This window comes from Oncorhynchus tshawytscha, linkage group LG10 (genome assembly GCF_018296145.1).
Source record: "Oncorhynchus tshawytscha isolate Ot180627B linkage group LG10, Otsh_v2.0, whole genome shotgun sequence".
Taxonomy (NCBI): Eukaryota; Metazoa; Chordata; class Actinopteri; order Salmoniformes; family Salmonidae; genus Oncorhynchus; species Oncorhynchus tshawytscha.
Window position 1 is genome coordinate 51,770,373 of NC_056438.1, and position 21,443 is coordinate 51,791,815.

Genomic DNA, 21,443 nt, shown 5'->3' on the forward strand with positions numbered 1-21,443 from the left:
ATGTGGATATTTTGAGCTTCTGCCGCTGCGTGCTGAGAGGAGCGAACAGTAGACTCATGAATAGAAATGGTAGAATTAACAGAAAGCTGAGAGGAGATAGAAGGAGGGACAGAGACTGTTTTTATTCTCTGGGATGGGGTGTCGTAAGTCCATCCTGGCTCTGTGTGTTTGTGAGGCATTTAGACCCTGTGTCACCAGTCAGCCCCACACACTGTCCTTCCTGACCTCCCCCTCCCCGCCCCCATCCCAGCTAATCCCCTCCCTGCCCCAATCCCACCTACTGTGAGTGCACTTAGAGTTGGACACTGTGGCCCCGGAGTTATATACAAGTACGCCCCCTGTGCAGGATGCTAGTCTGTGGCGTGGCAGTTCTGGCTGGGACAAGGTTTAACGTGAGGTAGTAGGCTGTACTAACCCTCTGGTGTATGTCCCTGTGGCAGGCTCTTCTCTCTGACAGTGTAATTGGCTGAGAAGCCCTCTCTGGCGATGGCGTTGTCAGTGTTGATGGTCATAGATAGGATCCCAGTGTAGGAGATGACCCGTCCAGGACTGCTGTTACCACAGTACCGCCCGATGTGGGGACCCACTGGGAGGGAGGGAGGGAGGGAGGGAGGGAGGGGGAGGGAGGGAGGGAGAGAGAGAGAGAGAGAGAGAGAGAGAGAGAGAGTTAAGGAAATAGGCACAGAAAGAGGAACAGAAAGAGGAACAGAAAGACAATAACAAAGAGTTATGTCAACTCTATGACAATAGGTGCCAAGACAACATCATGATTCAGCTACAGTGAGCTCCAAAAGTATTGGGGCAGTGAATGGTTTGTTGTTGTTTGAGCTCAATACTCCAGCACTTTGGATTTGAAATGACACAATGACTATGAGGTTATAGTGCAGACTCTCTGCTGTAATCTGAGGGTATTTTCATCCATACAGTATCGGGTGAACCGTATAGAAATTAGAGCACTTTTTGATCATACTGTAGTCCTCCTATTTTAGGGCGCCAAAAGTATTAGGACAAACTCATTCAAGTGTATTCAAGTAGTCAAAAGTTTAGTATTTGGTCTCATATTCCTAGCACGCAATGACAAACTACAAGCTTGTGACTCCACAAACTTGTTGGAAACATTTCCTGTTTGTTTTGGTTGTGTTTCAGATAAGCTTGTGCCCAATGGAAAGTAATGGTGATATATTGTGTCATTTTAGAGTCACTTTCTACTACTACCATGATAACGGATAGTCCTGAAGGAATCATGAATAATGATGAGTGGTTAGTTACAGACACACAAATATCATACCCCCATTACAATAACAGGGTTAGAATGGGGTTTTTTTTGGGGGGGGGGGATTATATTAATGCCTCTAACTTTCTCACTCATCATTTTTCCCGATTCATTCAGGATTATCTGGTATCATGGTAGTATCCACATTAATGTAGAAGTGTTTAGAAATACACTCTATTCTTATTTTCAGTCAAAGTGACTCCAAAATGACAGCCAATATATAACGTGTATGGCACAGAAAAAATGTCCCTCATCTCCAATTATGTGTCAAGGTAATATATTGAATGTTTACTTCCCTATTTTGTCTCCATTTCCCTCTCTTTTTTGTCAAATGTATTGTGACAAAGTAAATAACTCTCTGGGATGTAGGCTACAGTGTTTTGTCTGCTATCTGGACTGTTACACATCTACACACCACAAATACAAAGCTTTAGCAGACACCGGGACAGACAACATGTTTATTGAGAGTCCTGGCAGGCATGTATACAGCACTAGCCCAGCTATGAGGAGCCCAGCTATGGGGAGCCCAGCTATGAGGAGCCCAGCTATGAGGAGCCCAGCTATGGGGAGCCCAGCTATGAGGAGCCCAGCTATGAGGAGCCCAACTATGAGGAGCCCAGCTATGGGGAGCCCAGCTATGGGGAGCCCAGCTATGGGGAGCCCAGCTATGAGGAGCCCAGCTATGAGGAGCCCAGCTATGAGGAGCCCAGCTATGAGGAGCCCAAATATGAGGAGCAGCTATGAGGAGCCCAGCTATGAGGAGCCCAGCTATGAGGAGCCCAGCTATGAGGAGCCCAGCTATGGGGAGCCCAACTATGGGGAGCCCAGCTATGGGAGCCCAGCTATGAGGAGCCCAGCTATGAGGAGCCCAGCTATGAGGAGCCCTGCTATGAGGAGCCCAGCTATGGGGAGCCCAGCTATGGGGAGCCCAGCTAGAGGAGCCCAGCTATGAGGAGCCCAGCTATGAGGAGCCCAGCTATGAGGAGCCCAGCTATGAGGAGCCCAGCTATGGGGAGCCCAGCTATGAGGAGCCCAGCTATGGGGAGCCCAGCTATGGGGAGCCCAGCTATGGGGAGCCCAACTATGAGGAGCCCAACTATGAGGAGCCCAGCTATGAGGAGCCCAGCTATGAGGAGCCCAGCTATGAGGAGCCCTGCTATGGGGAGCCCAGCTATGGGGAGCCCAGCTATGGGGAGCCCTGCTATGGGGAGCCCAGCTATGGGGAGCCCAGCTATGAGGAGCCCAGCTATGAGGAGCCCAGCTATGGGGAGCCCAGCTATGAGGAGCCCAGCTATGGGGAGCCCAGCTATGGGGAGCCCAGCTATGAGGAGCCCAACTATGAGGAGCCCAGCTATGAGGAGCCCAGCTATGAGGAGCCCTGCTATGAGGAGCCCAGCTATGGGGAGCCCAGCTATGGGGAGCCCAGCTATGGGGAGCCCAACTATGGGGAGCCCAGCTATGAGGAGCCCTGCTATGAGGAGCCCAGCTATGGGAGCCCAGCTATGAGGAGCCCAGCTATGAGGAGCCCAGCTATGAGGAGCCCAGCTATGGGGAGCCCAGCTATGGGGAGCCCAGCTATGAGGAGCCCAGCTATGGGGAGCCCAGCTATGGGGAGCCCAGCTATGAGGAGCCCAACTATGAGGAGCCCAACTATGAGGAGCCCAGCTATGAGGAGCCCAGCTATGAGGAGCCCTGCTATGAGGAGCCCAGCTATGGGGAGCCCAGCTATGGGGAGCCCAGCTATGAGGAGCCCAGCTATGGGGAGCCCAGCTATGAGGAGCCCTGCTATGAGGAGCCCAGCTATGGGAGCCCAGCTATGAGGAGCCCAGCTATGAGGAGCCCAGCTATGAGGAGCCCAGCTGAGGAGCCCAGCTATGAGGAGCCCAGCTATCAGGAGCCCAGCTATGAGGTGTGTGATAGTTTCTAAAGGGCTGTGCCAGTCCTGTCTCGAATGGCACATTATTCCCTTTCTAGTGTTCTAGTTTGGGACGAAGACCCTAGCCTGGCAAGGCCCTAGTATAGAGGGAGTCTCAGGGAGACAGACAAAGCAGTGTGCCTAGCCAGGCACCACTCTGATGCTTTTCAATGTACATTTCCTCCTCTTCTCTTCAGACCTCAGCTCAATCACACAACAATGGAGACCGGGCAAGGCATTCCAGTGAAAAACCATCACTGTAGACCATGAATAGTGTAGGTTCTGCCTGTCTCCTTAATGTGCTAAATCAATCTGTGTGGCCTGGTGGGTGAAAACAACAGCACTGCTGGCTGATGAGACAAATCTGTTTTTCTTTCTTCCTCCATCTCTCTCTTTGGCGATCTTTTTCATTCTCTCCCCCTATCTCTTTCTTTTTCAACACAAGCCCTTCACATTTCCCTCCCTCCCTCCCTTTCTCACCTGCAGGGAACCCGTCCCAGATCTCCAGCCAGTCGTAGCGACACAGTGCCCCGGGTGGAGGGGTGGTGTCAGGCTCCATGTCGAACGCGTCGAAGTCCACCACGATCTCGGACATCTTGGGGGCGATGACCATGAAGGTGCAGTCCAGGTTGTTGGGGTACTTGTCTGGGAAGCCTGGCGTCTTTATTACGCCCTTGGATGAGGTGAAGTTTCTGGAGCACTCAGGCCCTGTGGAGAAGTTGAGAGAGGAATATGTATTGTATGTTAAGCGTTGCATGTCATTATCCTGTTTTGATGAATAATATGCGTCAATGGCTGTAGGTTTTTGTCTTCAAGCTTGTATTAAATGTATTAATGCTGTTAATAAGCTCCATTCTTATATGCCCGTAACAATAATAATTGTTGAGGATCTGAAAACAAGAAAGGTGTTGCCATAACTAGAATGTTGTAATTTCGAATTATTTGATGGGCCACCGTCATAAGTGGTTCATGGGCCCTGAGTCCATTTACTCCATTATCACTGAGGTGTCCACTGAGCCTGTTCCTATTGGTCATACCCTCGGTGCCACTAGCTGGCTATGTCTGTGTTTTGACTGGGGGGAACCGTCTGGTATTTATTGACTGCTGCAGTCAGACACAAACACTCTGGGTTGTTTTTGGAGACGTCGCCCCTCACCCCAACTACACCCCACCCCAACAAATCCCTCACCCCAACTACACCCCACCACAACAAACCCCTCACCCCCACTACACCCCACCCCAACAAATCCCTCACCCCAACTACACCCCACCCCAACAAATCCCTCACCCCCACTACACCCCACCCCAACAAACCCCTCACCCTCACTCCACCCCACCCCCAATGAGTCTCAGTCAGGAAGAGACCACTCCCCACTGTGAAGACTGAAGAGCTCTTTTCATGGTTGCTCTGCTGAAGAAGTGGCCTGAAGAAACTATCTGGCCCCTGTACACATTCAGCTTCTACAACTAATGTACAACATGTTCGATACAACGGTTCTGGTGACACAACAGAGAGCTTGCGCTGTCTCTACAATGCTTTGTGTAATTATTTTACACAATTGTATCAAAACCATTGCTCAAAATGCATAGTACAGTGTACAGGACCTATGAGCCTGTTGGTAGACCCCCACATGCCTATGAAGACAGACACAGTTCACCTCAGTCCAAAAGCCAGGGAGTCACTCGACCCTCTTTCCCCTGTCATAAAGGGACATGTACAAGCCCAGGTTACTGTTGTAACATTGACTGCTCTTTGTAAGGAAGACGAGATGACAGAGGCACACAGTGTTGATGAGAGATTGTCTTTCCTGCACATACGCCCATCAATGAATCTCCTGCCAAACTCCACCCACTTTGATGGAGACCCTTCCCTATCTAAGCCACAGTTTGATGTGGTTCTGTAAAAATGGCCGTCTTTCAAAACCACAAGACGTGTTTTTGGTTCGAGGAATGGCAGTGAAACGACAGTGAGAGGAGAGAGCTAGACAGATATAGCCTTACGGTTCTGTGGAGGACCCGGTGTGTATCATTTACACGACCATTGATGCATATTATGTGGTCAATGAGAGGAGGAGCTCTGGCAATGGCGGGCAGATGTGCTCCATTTGTTTGTTGTATCCCAAATGACACCCTATTCCATATATAGTGAGTGCACTGCTTTTGACCAGGGCTCTGGCTGAAAGTAGTGCACTATGTAGGGAATAGGGTGGTATTTGGGACGCGAGCCATATTCATTAGTCACCCTGACGATATGCTATCTTTAACACAAATGGTGCTTGTCGTCATCACGAGAGCCGTTTACGACCATTTCCAGTGTTGCGTTTCTCTCTTTGTAATGGTAGACTTGTAGTCAGCGCCGTAGCTTGGTTTGTCACAGTATATTACATTGGTAAATGGGAGCATAGCCATAGAGGGAACAACAAGGCAATATGCTTTTGCGAATGTAATGGGTTTTTAAATGTGACAAGAGGGGACTCCAACATGTCATGGGATTATGTAGGCGGGACAATTTTTAACTCATACACTTGGGTGTGTCCCAAATTATACCCTCTTGTACCCTATATAGTGCACTACTTCTGACTACAACTTTTCGAAGATACAGTGCACTATATAGGGAATAGGGTGCCATTTGGGGCGCACTCTTGGTTAAAACAACCCGCATTTGGCTGCCCCCCCCACCTCACCCCACCCAACTCCCCCCACCTCTACCTCCCTCTGCTGTTCTAGATTCAGCCTATCCTTGCCAGAGCATCCATTTAATGTGTAGGTCACCCTCAATCCTCCAATGACAAACAGCCCATTAACTAAATGAGCCTGGGGTCTCCTGCACCTGTCTTGTACATCCTCCCTACTCTCTCTCTCTATTTCTCTCTCTCTATCTCTTTATATTTCTCTCTTTCACTCTCTCCATCTCTTTCTATATTCCCTCTGCCTCCTTTCCTCTCTCCTCTCTCTCTCTCTCTCTCTCTTCCTCTCTGCCTCTCTCTCTCTCTCTCTCTCTCTCTCTCTCTCTCTCTCTCTCTCTCTCTCTCTCTCTCTCTCTCTCTCTCTCTCTCTCTCTCTCTCTCTCTCTCTCTCTCTCTCTCTCTCTCTCTCTCTCTCTCTCTCTCTCTCTCTCTCTCTCTCTCTCAGACTTGAGCCTGTAAAACCTTGAACAGAAGTCTCAGCCTCTTAGTGCCAAATCCTTACTCCCACTTAAGTCGAATTTTCCCTTAGTCTCCCGTTGCTATCAATGAATCACTAAGTGAACATGTGACTTAAGTGGAAGTTAGAATTTGCCCCTAAGACGTTAAGTCTGTATTTGAACAGAAGGACACAAGTAATAACACACAATAGTTAGAAATACTTTACAAACGGTTCAACACCATATCCAAAGAGGCTGACCTGTCTTGAAGACCTCGTAACGTACGGAGAATCCAGCCCCGTGGGTTTCGTAGTCGGACACAAACTTGATGAGAAGCTGGCTGCCGCTTGAGATGATAGGGGAGGGGGCGATCTTCCCACAGAACTTCCCCAGGGTTGGAGCCTTCTCGTCCCCACCGTTAAACACCTCCACATAGTCATACCTGAGAGGACATAGGAGAGGATCAGTGTAAGACTTACTGTACAAAACTGCTGCTGCTAAGGCTAACAATAGTGTGGCAGTAGTAGTAGTAGTAGTAGTAGTAGTAGTATAAAGCCTTGTAAGAGCCAGAACGACCCGTAGAAAGGCCTCACGAGTGGCGCAGTGGTCTAAGACACTAGCTGTGCCACTAGAGATTCTGGGTTTGAGTCCAGGCTCTGTCATGGCTGGCCGCGGCCCGAAGACTCATGGGTCGGTGCACAATTGGCCCAGCATCGTCTGGGTTAGGGGAGGGTTTGCCCGGCAGGGATGTCCTTGTCCCATCGCTCACTAGTGACCCCTGTGGCGGGCCGGGTGCAGTGCACGCTGACATGGTCGCCAGGTGTTTCCTCCGACACATTGGTGCGGCTGGCTTCCGGGTTAAGTTGCCATTGTGCCAAGAAGCAGTGCGGCTTGATTGGGTTGTGTTTCGGTGGACGCACGGCTCTCGACCTTCGCCTCTCCCGAGCCCGTACGAGACTTGCAGCGATGAGACAAGACTGTAACTACCAATTGGATACCAAATTGGGGAGATTTAAAAAAATTATATTAAGAAATAATAATAAAGAACGGGCTGGAGCCCATTTATTGTTTCTATAGCGTGAATGAGGAATTGAACCCCCAACCTTTGAATCTCAGACTGGACATTAACATTTACATTCTAGTTATATAACTGACGCTCTTATCCAAAGCGACTTACAGTTAGTGCATTCGTCCTAAGATAGCTAGGTGGGACAAGCACGTGTCACAGGCAGAGTAAGTATACTTTTCCTCAATAAAGTAGCTGTCAGCCAAGTTAGAGCTAGAAAGGGGAGGGGGGAGTCAAACACACCTGTTGGTTCAGGAAAAAGGCCCCAGAGTTGATCAAACAATACGGAAACAATAATCCGTTTGGATTCCAGCCTATGTTGCACATAGCGTCATTCCAAGACCAACTCAGACAGCGGTTTGGGTTAATCATACAATAGCTCTGCTCCTCAAACCCAACTCCTTTGTTAGGTTTAGAGATTTGACCACACGCCCTCAATCTACTGAGATGTAAAGGCCGTTGTAGAATGCTATGGATGGATGATATGGGAGTTGAGGTAACTACTGAGGGTCTATACCCACTGGGAGGGTTATAATAACAAGACAACGAAGATGAGGAAACATGAGAACGTTTGTACTCCCACTGAGCAGTATGCTCCAGGGGTGACTTCATCTGCCTCTGTTATCAGTGTTCCATGGGAACCTCAGACAATATCACCTCACACATTATCGTCCCATAAATTATCGGCTCATGCATTGTCGCCTCATACATGGTCACTTCATACATTATAACCTCATACATTATCACCTAAAATATTATCAGCTCGTTCTTAAATAGACCATTCCCTGTGCCCTACCACTCTGGGTCAGCTAACAAACGATATCATAACCGCCATCGATAAAAGACAGTACTGTGCAGCCGTCTTCATCGACCTTGCCAAGGCTTTCGACTCTGTCAATCACCATATTCTCATCGGCAGACTCAGTAGCCTCGGTTTTTCGGATGACTGCCTTGCCTGGTTCACCAATTACTTTGCAGACAGAGTTCAGTGTGTCAAATCGGTGGGCATGCTATCCGGTCCTCTGGCAGTCTCTATGGGGGTACCACAGGGTTCAATTCTCGGGCCGACTCTTTTCTCTGTGTATATCAATGATGTTGCTCTTGCTGCGGGCGATTCCCTGATCCACCTCTACGCAGACGACACCATTCTATATACTTTCGGCCCGTCATTGGACACTGTGCTATCTAACCTCCAAACAAGCTTCAATGCCATACAACACTCCTTCCGTGGCCTCCAACTGCTCTTAAACGCTAGTAAAAAGCAAATGCATGCTTTTCAACCGATCGCTGCCTGCACCCGCATGCCCGACTAGCATCACCACCCTGGATGGTTCCGACCTTGAATATGTGGACATCTATAAGTACCTAGGTGTCTGGCTAGACTGCAAACTCTCCTTCCAGACTCATATCAAACATCTCCAATCAAAAATCAAATCAAGAGTCGGCTTTCTATTCCGCAACAAAGCCTCCTTCACTCACACCGCCAAGCTTACCCTAGTAAAACTGACTATCCTACCAATCCTCGACTTCGGCGATGTCATCTACAAAATGGCTTCCAACACTCTACTCAGCAAACTGGATGCAGTATATCACAGTGCCATCCGTTTTGTCACTAAAGCACCTTATACCACCCACCACTGCGACTTGTATGCTCTAGTCGGCTGGCCCTCGCTACATATTCGTCGCCAGACCCACTGGCTCCAGGTCATCTACAAGTCCATGCTAGGTAAAGCTCCGCCTTATCTCAGTTCACTGGTCACGATGGCAACACCCATCCGTAGCACGCGCTCCAGCAGGTGTATCTCACTGATCATCCCTAAAGCCAACACCTCATTTGGCCGCCTTTCGTTCCAGTACTCTGCTGCCTGTGACTGGAACGAATTGCAAAAATCGCTGAAGTTGGAGACTTTTATCTCCCTCACCAACTTCAAACATCAGCTATCTGAGCAGCTAACCGATCGCTGCAGCTGTACATAGTCTATTGGTAAATAGCCCACCCATTTTCACCTACCTCATCCCCATACTGTTTTTATTTATTTACTTTTCTGCTCTTTTGCACACCAATATCTATACCTGTACATGACCATCTGATCATTTATCACTCCAGTGTTAATCTGCAAAATTGTAACTATTCGTCTACCTCCTCATGCCTTTTGCACACATTGTATATAGACTCCCCCTTTGTTTTCTACTGTGTTATTTACTTGTTAATTTGTTTATTCCATGTGTAACTCTGTGTTGTCTGCTCACACTGCTATGCTTTATCTTGGCCAGGTCGCAGTTGTAAATGAGAACTTGTTCTCAACTAGCCTACCTGGTTAAATAAAGGTGAAATAAATAAAAAAAAATAAAAAAGAGAATTCTCTTATCTCTACAGTACTAGAATGTGCGTACATGTTTGTGTGTGTACTGTAACGTCTGTGTGTGAGTGTTTGAGAACAAGCGGAGGATAACCCAACCCTAATCTTGGTTACCCAGAAGTAAAGTTCTCGCGAAAGTTGTCACTCCCGTTTAAAGTGAATCTGTCCACAAAACATGAACCCAACCCTTCTGTTTTATACTATACCTAATTCAATTAAACGTAATTGGGTGTGAACTGTTAAGGCACTCTCTCTCTCTCATGTGTGACCATGTGTATGTGTGTGAAATGCGGAGATGAAATGATGAGCTCATGGTGCCTTTTGGAGAACATACTACTTTTTTTCCAGGCACAGCCGAGCCAACAACCCTTTTCCTTTCTGAGCCAGCTGTGGAAACAGCCTCTGCCTGGCCTGCAAAAATAAGTCTAGGGCTACGCCCCAAATGGCACCCTATTCCCTATGTAGTGCCCTACTTTTGACCAGGGCCCGGGTCAAAAGTAGTGCACTATATAGGGAATAGGATGCCATTGGGGACGTATCCTAGGCTTTACACACAGCTACTTCATCAGCAAGTTTGCCCAGGAGTTTGATTCTGTACGTAGACAGCCCCATCATGGTACATTGGCAGAGGAATTTCTCTCTGTGGACAAGTTGTTTTCTCATGGCTAAGAACACAAGCCCTTGTAAAAAGCTGTTGACGTGAGGTTTTAGACAATGCCCTTTTCAAGGCAACTACTAGAGGCCAGGTTTGTTCTCTCATTGGGCTCTCAGGCACCTCTCTGGGGTGTGTGTTTGTGTGTGTGTGAGAGAGTATATCTTTGTAACCCAGCCTGCTAACATATGGACAACACGTGAACCAATAGTATCTACTCTAACCACATGAATCAATGTGAACACACTAACCGTTTTGTTTACCCCACGGATCACACATAATGGGATCAATATGTAAAATGAAAACAGCAACACTGCAAGTACTGGATGGTACTCAAGGGTGAATTAGTATTGTCTGAACCCTGTATAGTTGACTCTTCCTAATCCCATGGCTGCTGTCTAAGCAGGCTTGATGACGACGGCTGTCTCTGTCCCACTCCCCCAAAAAACTCCCCATCCTCGGGTGGATTAGAGATCACCAATGAAGGGTTCTACCTCTCCTCTTTTTAATTTCCCTGTAGGATTCACTGTGGGTTCTTTTTGCTGCCTGTGTGGAAATAGAGGGGGAAGGATGGGGTTGCTCATCCTCCTCAGCTGCTTGGCCAATTGAACTGCAAACGGAGTGGGGTTGGGAGGACGAGGAGAGAGAGACAGAGAGAGGGAGAGAGAGCGAAAGAGAAAGACAAAAGAGAGAAAGGGAGGGAGGGGTTGGTGTCTGTCTGCACCAGCAGGGAGGCACAGTGTTGCATTCTGTTCTAAGACACACCATCTGTAGGGTTGCATCTAATTTTAGGGCCGGGGGAGTGACTAGGAGTGAGTGAGTTTGTCCTGGAAGTGTGTCTCTGTCTCTGGCAATGGTGTTACAGCTGTGTCTGGCTAACGGTATGTCTGACTGTGTCTGATGAGACATTTTCCATCTGCCCTGGAGCAGGACCCAGCTGAGACTCAGACAGAGTGTGTCCGTCCATCGACAGTTTCCAGCCTGTTTGACACCGCAGGCTGAATTAACCCTGAGCGTGGCTTTGCCAGTGGAATCACTAATGACTTGACTTCTCTAGCGAGAGGAGAGGAGAGGATGGAGGGAGTCTGCTAGCCTTGCAGGCACACTGATTTATTCCCAGCGTGTATTTTGTGTGTGTGTGTGTGTGTGTGTGTGTGCAAGTAAAGAAAAGCTGGCCGGGCTTGTAAACGTTCCCATGATGCCTTCCAGATGATAGATGATGGAGAGAATATAGCCGTGGGGAGGGTAACACAACTAGCATAGTCCAAATGGTAATAAGATATATGATATAGGAGGACAATTATTGTGTTAGAATATCACATTCAGTTGTTAAGGAAGTCCTTACTTTAGGACAAGAAGGTTACTACTGTTTTAAGCCCCAGATGGACTTGCTATTGTAGTGTGTGTGTGTGTGTGGGTGTGTGTATTTGTAGTGAACCATAGTAAAGCACTTACCAGACCATTCTCCTAAGAGGGCATGAATAACCTAACCAGCGATTCTACTGGACAATAAGGGGGAAAGTAGTCTATTTAACAAGGGTGTGAGGATAGATTTTTGGTTGGTTAATAGGGCTGTCTCAGTGAGCAATGAAAGCCCCAGGTCAGGCCTGTATAGCCATCTGCATTCTATCTCCCCATGGTGCTGCTTTTACGAGTCCATCTGAGTGGGGCATGATGCAAATGAATAAAAATGGCATACATACACAACATCACTGAAGTGCTAGGCACTAGTGCTTTACAAGAGGCCACTTAAAACGCTTCCCACAGGTCAAATAAAGCCTGCCGTGAACAGAATGAATAGATTTTATAATGCAGTGTTCATTTAAACATTGGAAACACATTTTATGCCCTAAGCTGTGACTGTCTGTGACCAATAAACTAGTCAGGTGCAAAGATTGTCGTCATAATTCATGTATGTTTTATGTTTGGAGTTTGATTGATGGTATTGTCTGATTATGAGGATCTCTTGGCTGGTGCATTAACGACGACGTGTTTTTATAGGTGATCATAAAGCTACACAATGTACATAGGCAGAGGATAATAGACAGATTCCCTTAAGGACCAGACAGGACATTGCAAATTTCGGCCACACGCAGGTGATCCTCACCTGCTGGGTGTCGACAAAACAACGTACCATAATTACCTGGGTCTTCAACAACAGAGCGCCATTTTACAGGTCTAGCTAAGGTGTCTAGAAACAGCGTAAGTCACTGTTAATGAGCACAACGTTACAAAACACCTGTCTATTCAGGCCTTGAACAAATACAGTCAAATTGAACCTAGGGGGCCAACCACTTAAATGTGTCACTATACCAAATGCCTCAGTCAGTGTACCGTTTAGGTTAAACAAACATTTAAAGTGTGTACCCAAGTCTAAATACTGAAAATGAAACATATATACCTTTGAGAGTTAACGGGAAAAGAGCCCTTTGTCAGATGACACACCGTCTACCCTTCTACACATTTAAGTGAGTTAAGCGAAAGCAATAAACACTGTCAGTCTGGCCGCGTTTTGACATGGTTTTAGTATTTGTCACCAAGACAAGTTTATCACCCCTTTCTGCCTGAGCCTGAGGGGACATACCTCACAGAGACGGAACCCACTCCCCCAAAACATATGATGTTAATTAACTCAAACTCACCACCTCAACCTCCTCTCAATATCCCCTGGTAATGGCCTCCTCTCCGCTCAGCTTGACAGACAAAGTCTGCATCCCAAATAGCACCCTATTCCCTATATAGCGCACTACTTTTGACCAGTACCCATGTAGGGAATAGGTGTCATTTGGGATGCATTCCGGACAGATAGACAGGCAGGCAGACAAACACTGTCACCTTCTCTCTGAAAGAAAAGCAGTGTTCCCTAATTGGGCTTACTGGGCTGTGTGATTCCAGCCGGCTGCCCACAAACACCTCTGTTTCAGCCTTGTGGTGTCTGACTGACCCCGAGATGGAAACACAGACATGGTGACTGGAGTCCTCATGATGATTGGTGATCAAGGCTATTTTTCATCCATATTATAGCACAACAAAGTACTTATCAATACATTAATGTTTGTCCTGGCGGTCATTAGAAAGATGTCAATAATCAATTTCTACACAGCACACCTGAAAAACACAAACACCTTTGAGTTGATTCACAAGAGTGACCAGACCATGTCCACTCTCTTCTATCCACATGGGCAGGCAGAGGACACAGCAGTAACTCTTATTTTTAGACTACAGCTGTACTCCAGTCCACTGCCTGTTCTGTTTTGATACAGGTGTAGTCAGTGGTGATAGATAGCCCTCTAGTCCTTCCTAATTACAAGCCGTTGAGTGGCCAGGGGGACAGGGGATCTGATCTCCATCCCAAACAGCACCCTATTTACGATTCTAGTGCACCACGGTCCATAGGGCTCTGGTCAGAAGTAGTGCACTATACAGGGAATAGGGTGCCATTTGGGACACAAATCTAATCTCCAACTCCTCCACAGTCGTGTGGAGAATGAGTCAAGTATTCAAGACGTATGCTGTCCTCTCCAATGATGTATATAAACACTAGATTGCTGATGCTATGTATTGGCCAATGAGATGCGTTTCGAAGCCACTTGTCACCTCAGTAGGAGCAGTCCTCCATTGGAATTAATAGAACTCTAGATTATTTCAATTAAATGTTTCAAGGACAAAATGACATGTATTTAAGATTTTTTTTAAATGTTTAGCTCACATTATATAATTTTTCCGTATGCATTAAGGTGTCTAGTGGAATAAACGTGGTAAAAACAAATGTAGACATTAATAAATGCATATCCATAGCTTCCAAAATATTTTTCACAATGGAGAGGGAGAACCAACATGGGAGACACGGTGGCTTCAAAACAGTGTTCGCTGTATATTATGCACATTATGAACACCTGCTCTTTCCATGACATAGACTGACCAGGTGAATCCAGGTGAAAGCTATGATCCCTTATTGATGTCACTTGTTAAATCCACATCAATCAGTCTAGATGAAGGGGAGGAGACATGTTAAATAAGTATTTTAAGCCTTGAGACAATTGAGACATGGATTGTGTATGTGTACCATTCAGAAGGTGAATGGGCAATACAAAATATTTAAGTGTGTTTGAACAGGGTATGGTAGTAGGTGCCAGGCACACCGGTTTGTGTCAAGAACTGCAACACTGCTGGGTTTGTCACGCTCAACAGTTTGTTGTGTGTATCAAGAATGGCCCAGCACACAAAGGACATCTAGCCAACTTGACACAACTGTGGGAAACGTTGGAGTCAGTGGAGGCTCCTCAGGTGGAAAGGGAGGACCATCCTCCTCAGTGAATTTCATAAAAATAAAAATAGAGAAACATTAAAAATGTTATCCTTTAAAGATAAAACTATACTAAATATATTCACATCATCAAATAATTGATTAAAACAATGAAATTCTACAGTAACTCTGCACCATGGTGTAGCCGGAGGACAGCTGGTTTCCGTCCTCCTCTGGATACATTGACTTCACTACAAAACCTAGGAGGCTCATGTTTCTCACCCCTTCCATAGACTTACACACTCATTATGACAACTTCTGGAGAATGTCCTCCAACCTATCAGAGTTCTTGCAGCATGAACTGGCATGTTGTCAGCCTAATCAAAGGATCAGAGAATCAATCCAATACTGAAAGCATAAGCTCCAGCTAGCAAGCACTGTAGTGCACAGAATGTGGTGAGTAGTTGACTCAAAGAGAGAGAAAAACAATAGTTGAACAGTTTTGAACAAATGTATTTCTTAACAAATTAAGGAAAAGCAAGAGTGAGATTTCATATTTTGTCAAATTTTAAAAAATTAAAAAAACACTCACTTAGCTAGCGAATGCACCTAGCTAGTTTATCCTACTCCAACACCGATCTGAAATAGAGAGGGGTGCTATGTTAGCAGGCTATGGCTATCCACTGGAACTGTTCTAAGTCAAGGTAAGCTTTTGGTTATATTAATTTATTGCGACCGGGGCCCGACGGTGTAACTGCTAAACTGCTTGCTGACTGCACACTGTGCTGCATGATTGTAGCGGGTTTACTTCTAGTAGCTATGTTGACTAGCTATGATGGTGACAAGGTTACCTAATATGGTGACATTAACGATGTAGGTTGTGTGTAGCAGTTAGCGGCTATAATATGACGGGTTGGCTTGGAAAGGTATTAGAAAGGTGTTCTTAATGTTTTGTACACTCAGTGCATATCATTGGTCCTCTCCGGTCCCGCCTAATAAACAATGCTGCTTTATGAGTTCAGACAGACTTGAGGGTCAGCCTGAGGGCCTTGTGTTGCGTGAGGAGCATATACAAGGCATAGTAGTGACGCCTGATACAGGCGTGCCTTAGACTGCATTCCTCCATGCCACTCGTGATAGAGAGTTATTCTCCGCCAGGGTCCCTGCTGTTGGTGGGCGGCTAACCATAACGTCCTATCTGTCTTCCTATCTGTCACACTATTCCCTATATGGGCCCTGGTCAAATGTAGTGCACTGTATAGGGAATAGAGTGCCATTTGAGACGCAGCCTCTGCCATGCTGAAGTGATATAGACCATCCTCCCTTTAACTGAGGACACTAACTGGGCAACCGTCTGACTCACCTTTGACCCCTTAGAGATCCTGACCTAAGCTGCAAGACGTCTCCCTGCATTCCTATGGACCTTTTGTCCACTCTGAAATCGCCTAAAGCTAGAATCACATGATCCAAACAGAGTCAAAAGCACGATTGCACCATTTTCAGCTTTGTCTCATAGATTAGACATAACATAGTAAAGCTAAATCTGGGACACTCAAATTAGTATGATATATTATGTTTGGTAGGATTACATAAGACAGAAGGTTACTAAAGGTAAAAACGAATGGTCGGTGGTTGGTCAGGGTGGATGGGTGGGTGTATAACCTGAACATCTAGCAACTCAAAGGTTGCATGTTTGAATCTCATAATGGACAACTTTAGCATTTTAGCTTAATTAGCAACTTTTCAACTACTTTTAGCTAATAACTTAACTCCTAACCTTAACCCTATTCCCCTAATGCTAACCCCTAGCCTAGCTAATGTTAGCCACTACAAATTAGAATTCGTAACATATCATATATTTTGCAAAATCGTAGCATATTATAATTTTTGCAAATTCGTAAAATATTGTACATTTAGCAAATTCTTAACATATCATACAAATTGTATTTTTTTATTTATCATACTAAATGGATGATGGACATCCACAAATTAATACAAAACATAAAAAACGTAACATATCATACTAAATGGAGTGTCTCGGATTTACAAAAAATATATCAAATGAAATGCTCCGAGACCAGGTTGCTATATTTGGCTGTTTGATGTTCAGTGTCTCATGACTGTTGTTAGCACAGACACGCATACACATCATGTTACCATGGTATCTCAAAAGTCGACACATTAATAGGACAATATGACTATTCACAGTGAACTTTCACTGTCAAGGGGGACAGGCTTTGTACAAACATGCTGTAGACAGCAAGTCCTGGGTTCAAATACTATTTGAAACGTTTCAAATATTTTGAATGTTTGATCTAGCCTGCCTGGAGTGACAGATGAGCTTGGTGTGCTACTATTCTATTGGTCTATTTAAACCAGGCAAGGTCAATCAAGCACAGATTAAGTATTTGAAATAATTTCAAAGAGTACTTCAACCCAGGTCTGGTACCCAGTTCTTGTGACTCGAGGCGTTTACTAAGTCCTGAAGACATCTGGAAGTGGGTGCTTTCTGTTCTGTAAATCCATGGAGGGAAAGCAGCTGTGAGATCGCAGTGCAGCACTGCTCTGAATCTGAGTTTTGTCTAAACTCTCTCCTCGTTAATCTGCTCGTTAGGCCTTAATCTGACATGTGTTTTCATTTGGCTGTGCAGCACTGCAGCCCGCTGATCAGTAGGGAGGCAAAGGACCTCTGATGCTCTGATTACTAAAATGCACTTTAGACTGAAGATGACTGAAGAGCACATTTTACATCCATTGTCTGTGTGTGGGTAAACAGAACACACACAGTGTTCCGTCTCAAATGGCACCCTATATAGTGCACTTCTTTTAACCAGAGCCCACAAATGTAATGCACTATAAAGGGAATAAGGTGCCATTTGGGACACAGCACAGTGTTTCGTCTGGTTTAAGCCAATGCGAGTGACTACATTTGCTTTGGAAAACCCATCCAAACAATCATGACAACAGTCTTGAGAAATAACAAGGAACACAATTGCTCAAAATCAGAATTATAGAACAGTTAATACCTATTTATATATCAAGCGAATGTTTTCTGCTTAAAACAGAAGTCCTCTGGAGGAAGTCTTTAGTTATACACAGGATGATTCATTATTTTTGCATCTGAAATGGCACTCTATTCCCTGTTTAGTGCACTACTTTTGACCAGGGCCCTTTAAGCTTCTATATAGTGAATAGGGTGCCATTTGGGACTCACCCCCTCCTGTCATGTTTATGTAAGTGACTCCAAATTATGTGGCTATTCAGTGAAACCCAGTCGTGAAGTTCACAAATAGTTCAACTGCAAAGATCATTGTCCCAAGATGTTAACAGGCTGGCAGTGCCACTGTGCAGGGGGTAAAAATTATTGGAGTGCACTTTGCCCTAATAGAGGAAGGACATGGGTTATACAGAGTTAAACATACAGTTGAAGTCGGGAGTTTACATACACCTTAGCCAAAAACGTTTAAACTTAGTTTTTCACAATTCCTGACATTTAATCCTGAAAAAGCGTGTGCGAGTAAAAAATCCCTGTCTAAGGTCAGTTAGGATCACCACTTCATTTTAAGAATGTGAAATGTCAGAATAATAGTAGAGAGAGTAATTTATTTCAGGTTTTATTTCTTTCATCACATTCCCAGTGGGTCAGAAGTTTACATACACTCAATTAGCATTGCCTTTAAATTGTTTCACTTGGGTCAAACGTTTCGGGTAGCCTTCCACAAGCTTCCCACAATAAGATGGGTGAATTTTGGCCCATTCCTCCTGACAGAACTGGTGTAACTGAGTCAGGTTTGTCGGCCTCCTTGCTCGCACACGCTTTTTCAGTTCTGCCCACAAATTTTCAATAGGATTGAGGTCAGGGCTTTGTGATGGCCACTCCAATACCTTGACTTTGTTGTCCTTAAGCCATTTTTTCCCACAACTTTGGAAGTATGCTTGGGATCATTGTCCATTTGGAAGACCCATTTGCGACCAAGCTTTAACTTCCTGACTGATGGCTTGAGATGTTGCTTCAATATATCCACATAATTTTTCATCCTCATGATGCCATCTATTTTGTGAAGTGCAAAGCACCCCCACAGCATGATGCTGCCACCCCAGTGCTTCATGGTTGGGATGGTGCTCTTTGGCTAGCAAGCCTCCCCCTTTTTCCTCCAAACATAAGGATGGTCATTATGGCCAAAGAGTTCTATTTTTGTTTCATCAGACCAGAGGACATTTCTCCAAAAAGTACAATCTTTGTCTCCATGTGCATTTGCAAACCGTAGTCTGGCTTATTTATGGCGGTTTTTGGGGCAGTGGCTTCTTCCTTGCTGAGCGGCCTTTCAGGTTATGTCGATACAGGACTCCTTTTACTGTGGATATAGATACTTTGTACCCATTTCCTCCAGCATCTTCACAAGATCCTTTGCTGTTGTTCTGGGATTGATTTGCACTTTTCGCAGCAAAGTAGGTTCATCTCTAGGAGACAGAATGCGTCTCCTTCCGGTGCGGTATGACGGCTGCATGGTTCCATGGTGTTTATACTTGCGTACTATTGTTTGTACAGATGAACGTGGTACCTTCAGGTGTTTGGAAATTGCTCCCAAGGATGAACCAGACTTGTGGAGGTCTACAACTTTTTCTGAGGTCTTGGCTGATTTCTTTTGATTTCCCATGATGTCAAGCAAAGAGACACTGAGTTTGAAGGTAGGCCTTGAAATACATCCACAGGTACACCTCCAATTGACTCAAATGATGTCAATTAGCCTAATAGAAGCTCCTAAAGCCATGACATCATTTTCTGGAATTTTCCAAGCTGTTTAAAGGCACAGTCAACTTAGTGTATTTAAACTTCTGACCCACTGGAATTGTGATACAGTGAATTATAAGTGAAATAATCTGTCTGTAAACAATTGGAATAATGATTTGTGTCAAGCACAAAGTAGATGTCCTAACCAACTTGCCAAAACTATAGTTTGTTAACAATACATTTGTGGAGTGGTTGAAAAATGAGTTTTAATGACTCCAACCTAAGTGCATGTAAACATCTGACTTCAACTCTATACCTTCAGCTACAATGAGAGAGCGAGAGGGAGAGAGAGAATGTGTGTAGAGAAGAAAAATGAGAAAACGCAAGAGCCTCAGGGCAGAAAAGAAGAAATCCAGAGGTCTGTCCAAGAGATCATAGTGCAACTGGTCATCACGCTAACTGGCCTGTGGCTCTATAACAGCCACCACCAGCCATCTAACTAACCCCAAGTCTTTCATCTGGATGACCACAATGACCACAGAGCCATAGTGGCGCAGTGGAAATGAATTGACCACACTGAGGGGATCATTCAATTAGAGTTGTATCCATTTCTCCATAGCAGGAGAACCTCGTCCCTACATAGTCCTTACATAGTCCCTACATAGTCCCTACATAGTGGTGCCATTTGGTACTCAGACAATGTCTTTGGCCAGGTCAACAGCAGCACCACTGCTGGTTGGGAGTCTGCAGGTCTGCAGTTGTGGTTTTGTTTTATATGTGTCATACCACAAAGGTTACGTCAACTACAGACAACAAGGGAAAATGAAGTGTGCCTCATGCAGCCTTTAGTCCTGTAATCACCCTGCATCCTGGCATTAAGATTTGATTCAGATACACGACTTGAAGTTCACGAGAGAGTAACTTCAGACAAGCACATCAGTCGTAACTCTGATGTTCGCATTAATCTTCCATAGATGTTATTGGGAGATTTGGGTGAAAATTCTAATCTCAAGCGCCAAAGATCTTAAGTTAGGATTTGTGCGTACAGGAAACTGTCTCTTTGATTTACGAGATCTGTTATGGTTGTTTTTAAAACTTGTATCCTAGGCCAATGTCACGAAATGACACAGGATATACTCTTGTGAGTAAATTTGGAGCCACCAACGGTATTCACGTGCAAGATGGGAGGGCAGACTGACCTTCCAAGGCTCTAATATAATCAGTAGCTGTTAAGATTCCTGTCAACTTCAAAGTGGTGAAATAAAAGGAACATGCCCATGGAACCGAGAACAAACAAACAGATTGTTGTAGAAGTTCATGACCCAATTTAGTTCCTTAGAAGCAAAACCACAAACAACCCATGTTGGATCCAATAATACACCTGGCCTTTCCTGATTTTGCATCCACTGCTGAGGAAAGAGGTTGGAAAGAGCCATTCTGCTTCCATTGAAACGAACACATTGAGGCTAAACACATTGGTGTGTCTGGAGGTTGACACGCTAGGCCAAACCTAAATGTAAACGGCTGATTGAACAGTAGGCCATGCTGATGTGGCATTTCTCCTTTGAATCATTATGGGTATGATTCATAACGATTCAAAGTACTGTCTGTGATTATGAGTATGATTCAGAACGATTCAAAGTGCTGTCTGTGATTATGAGTATGATTCAGAATGAATCAAAGTGCTGTCTGTGATTATGAGTATGATTCAGAACGATTCAAAGTGCTGTCTGTGATTATGAGTATGATTCAAACCTCCTTCCTAACCTTTCGCTCTATCGCTCTCTCTCTCTCTCTCCCTCTCTCTCTGTGTCATGGTCTCACGCTCGAGGAAACTGTTCAAACAAATTTTTAAAACGGTCATGCTATTTTAGTGTCAGTGTGAGATAAGTCTGTCTTTGGTTAGATTTAGGATTACATCCCAAATAGCACCCTATTCCCTGTGTAGTGCAACATTTTGACCGGGACACAGACTCTGTCTTTGATGCTTCTCCACATTGGCCACAGTCATGCTGGCATATCGACTCAAGGCACAGAGCATCTCCACAAAAGCCCTATTGATGTTATTTTGATAT

At 45.3% G+C, this 21,443-nt stretch overlaps 1 protein-coding gene across 1 annotated transcript in view; it reads right to left on the reverse strand.

Annotated features, from left to right (window-relative positions):
- Positions 1-21,443, reverse strand: part of LOC112260416 (neuropilin-1a) — a 48,996-nt gene that overhangs the window by 19,183 nt on the left and 8,370 nt on the right. The window contains exons 3-5 of the mRNA XM_042328704.1: positions 6,573-6,754; positions 3,669-3,896; positions 416-586 (exon numbers count right to left, since the gene is read on the reverse strand). Of these exons, the coding sequence (XP_042184638.1) occupies positions 416-586; positions 3,669-3,896; positions 6,573-6,754 (581 nt within the window). The remainder of the gene's footprint in view (positions 1-415; positions 587-3,668; positions 3,897-6,572; positions 6,755-21,443) is intronic.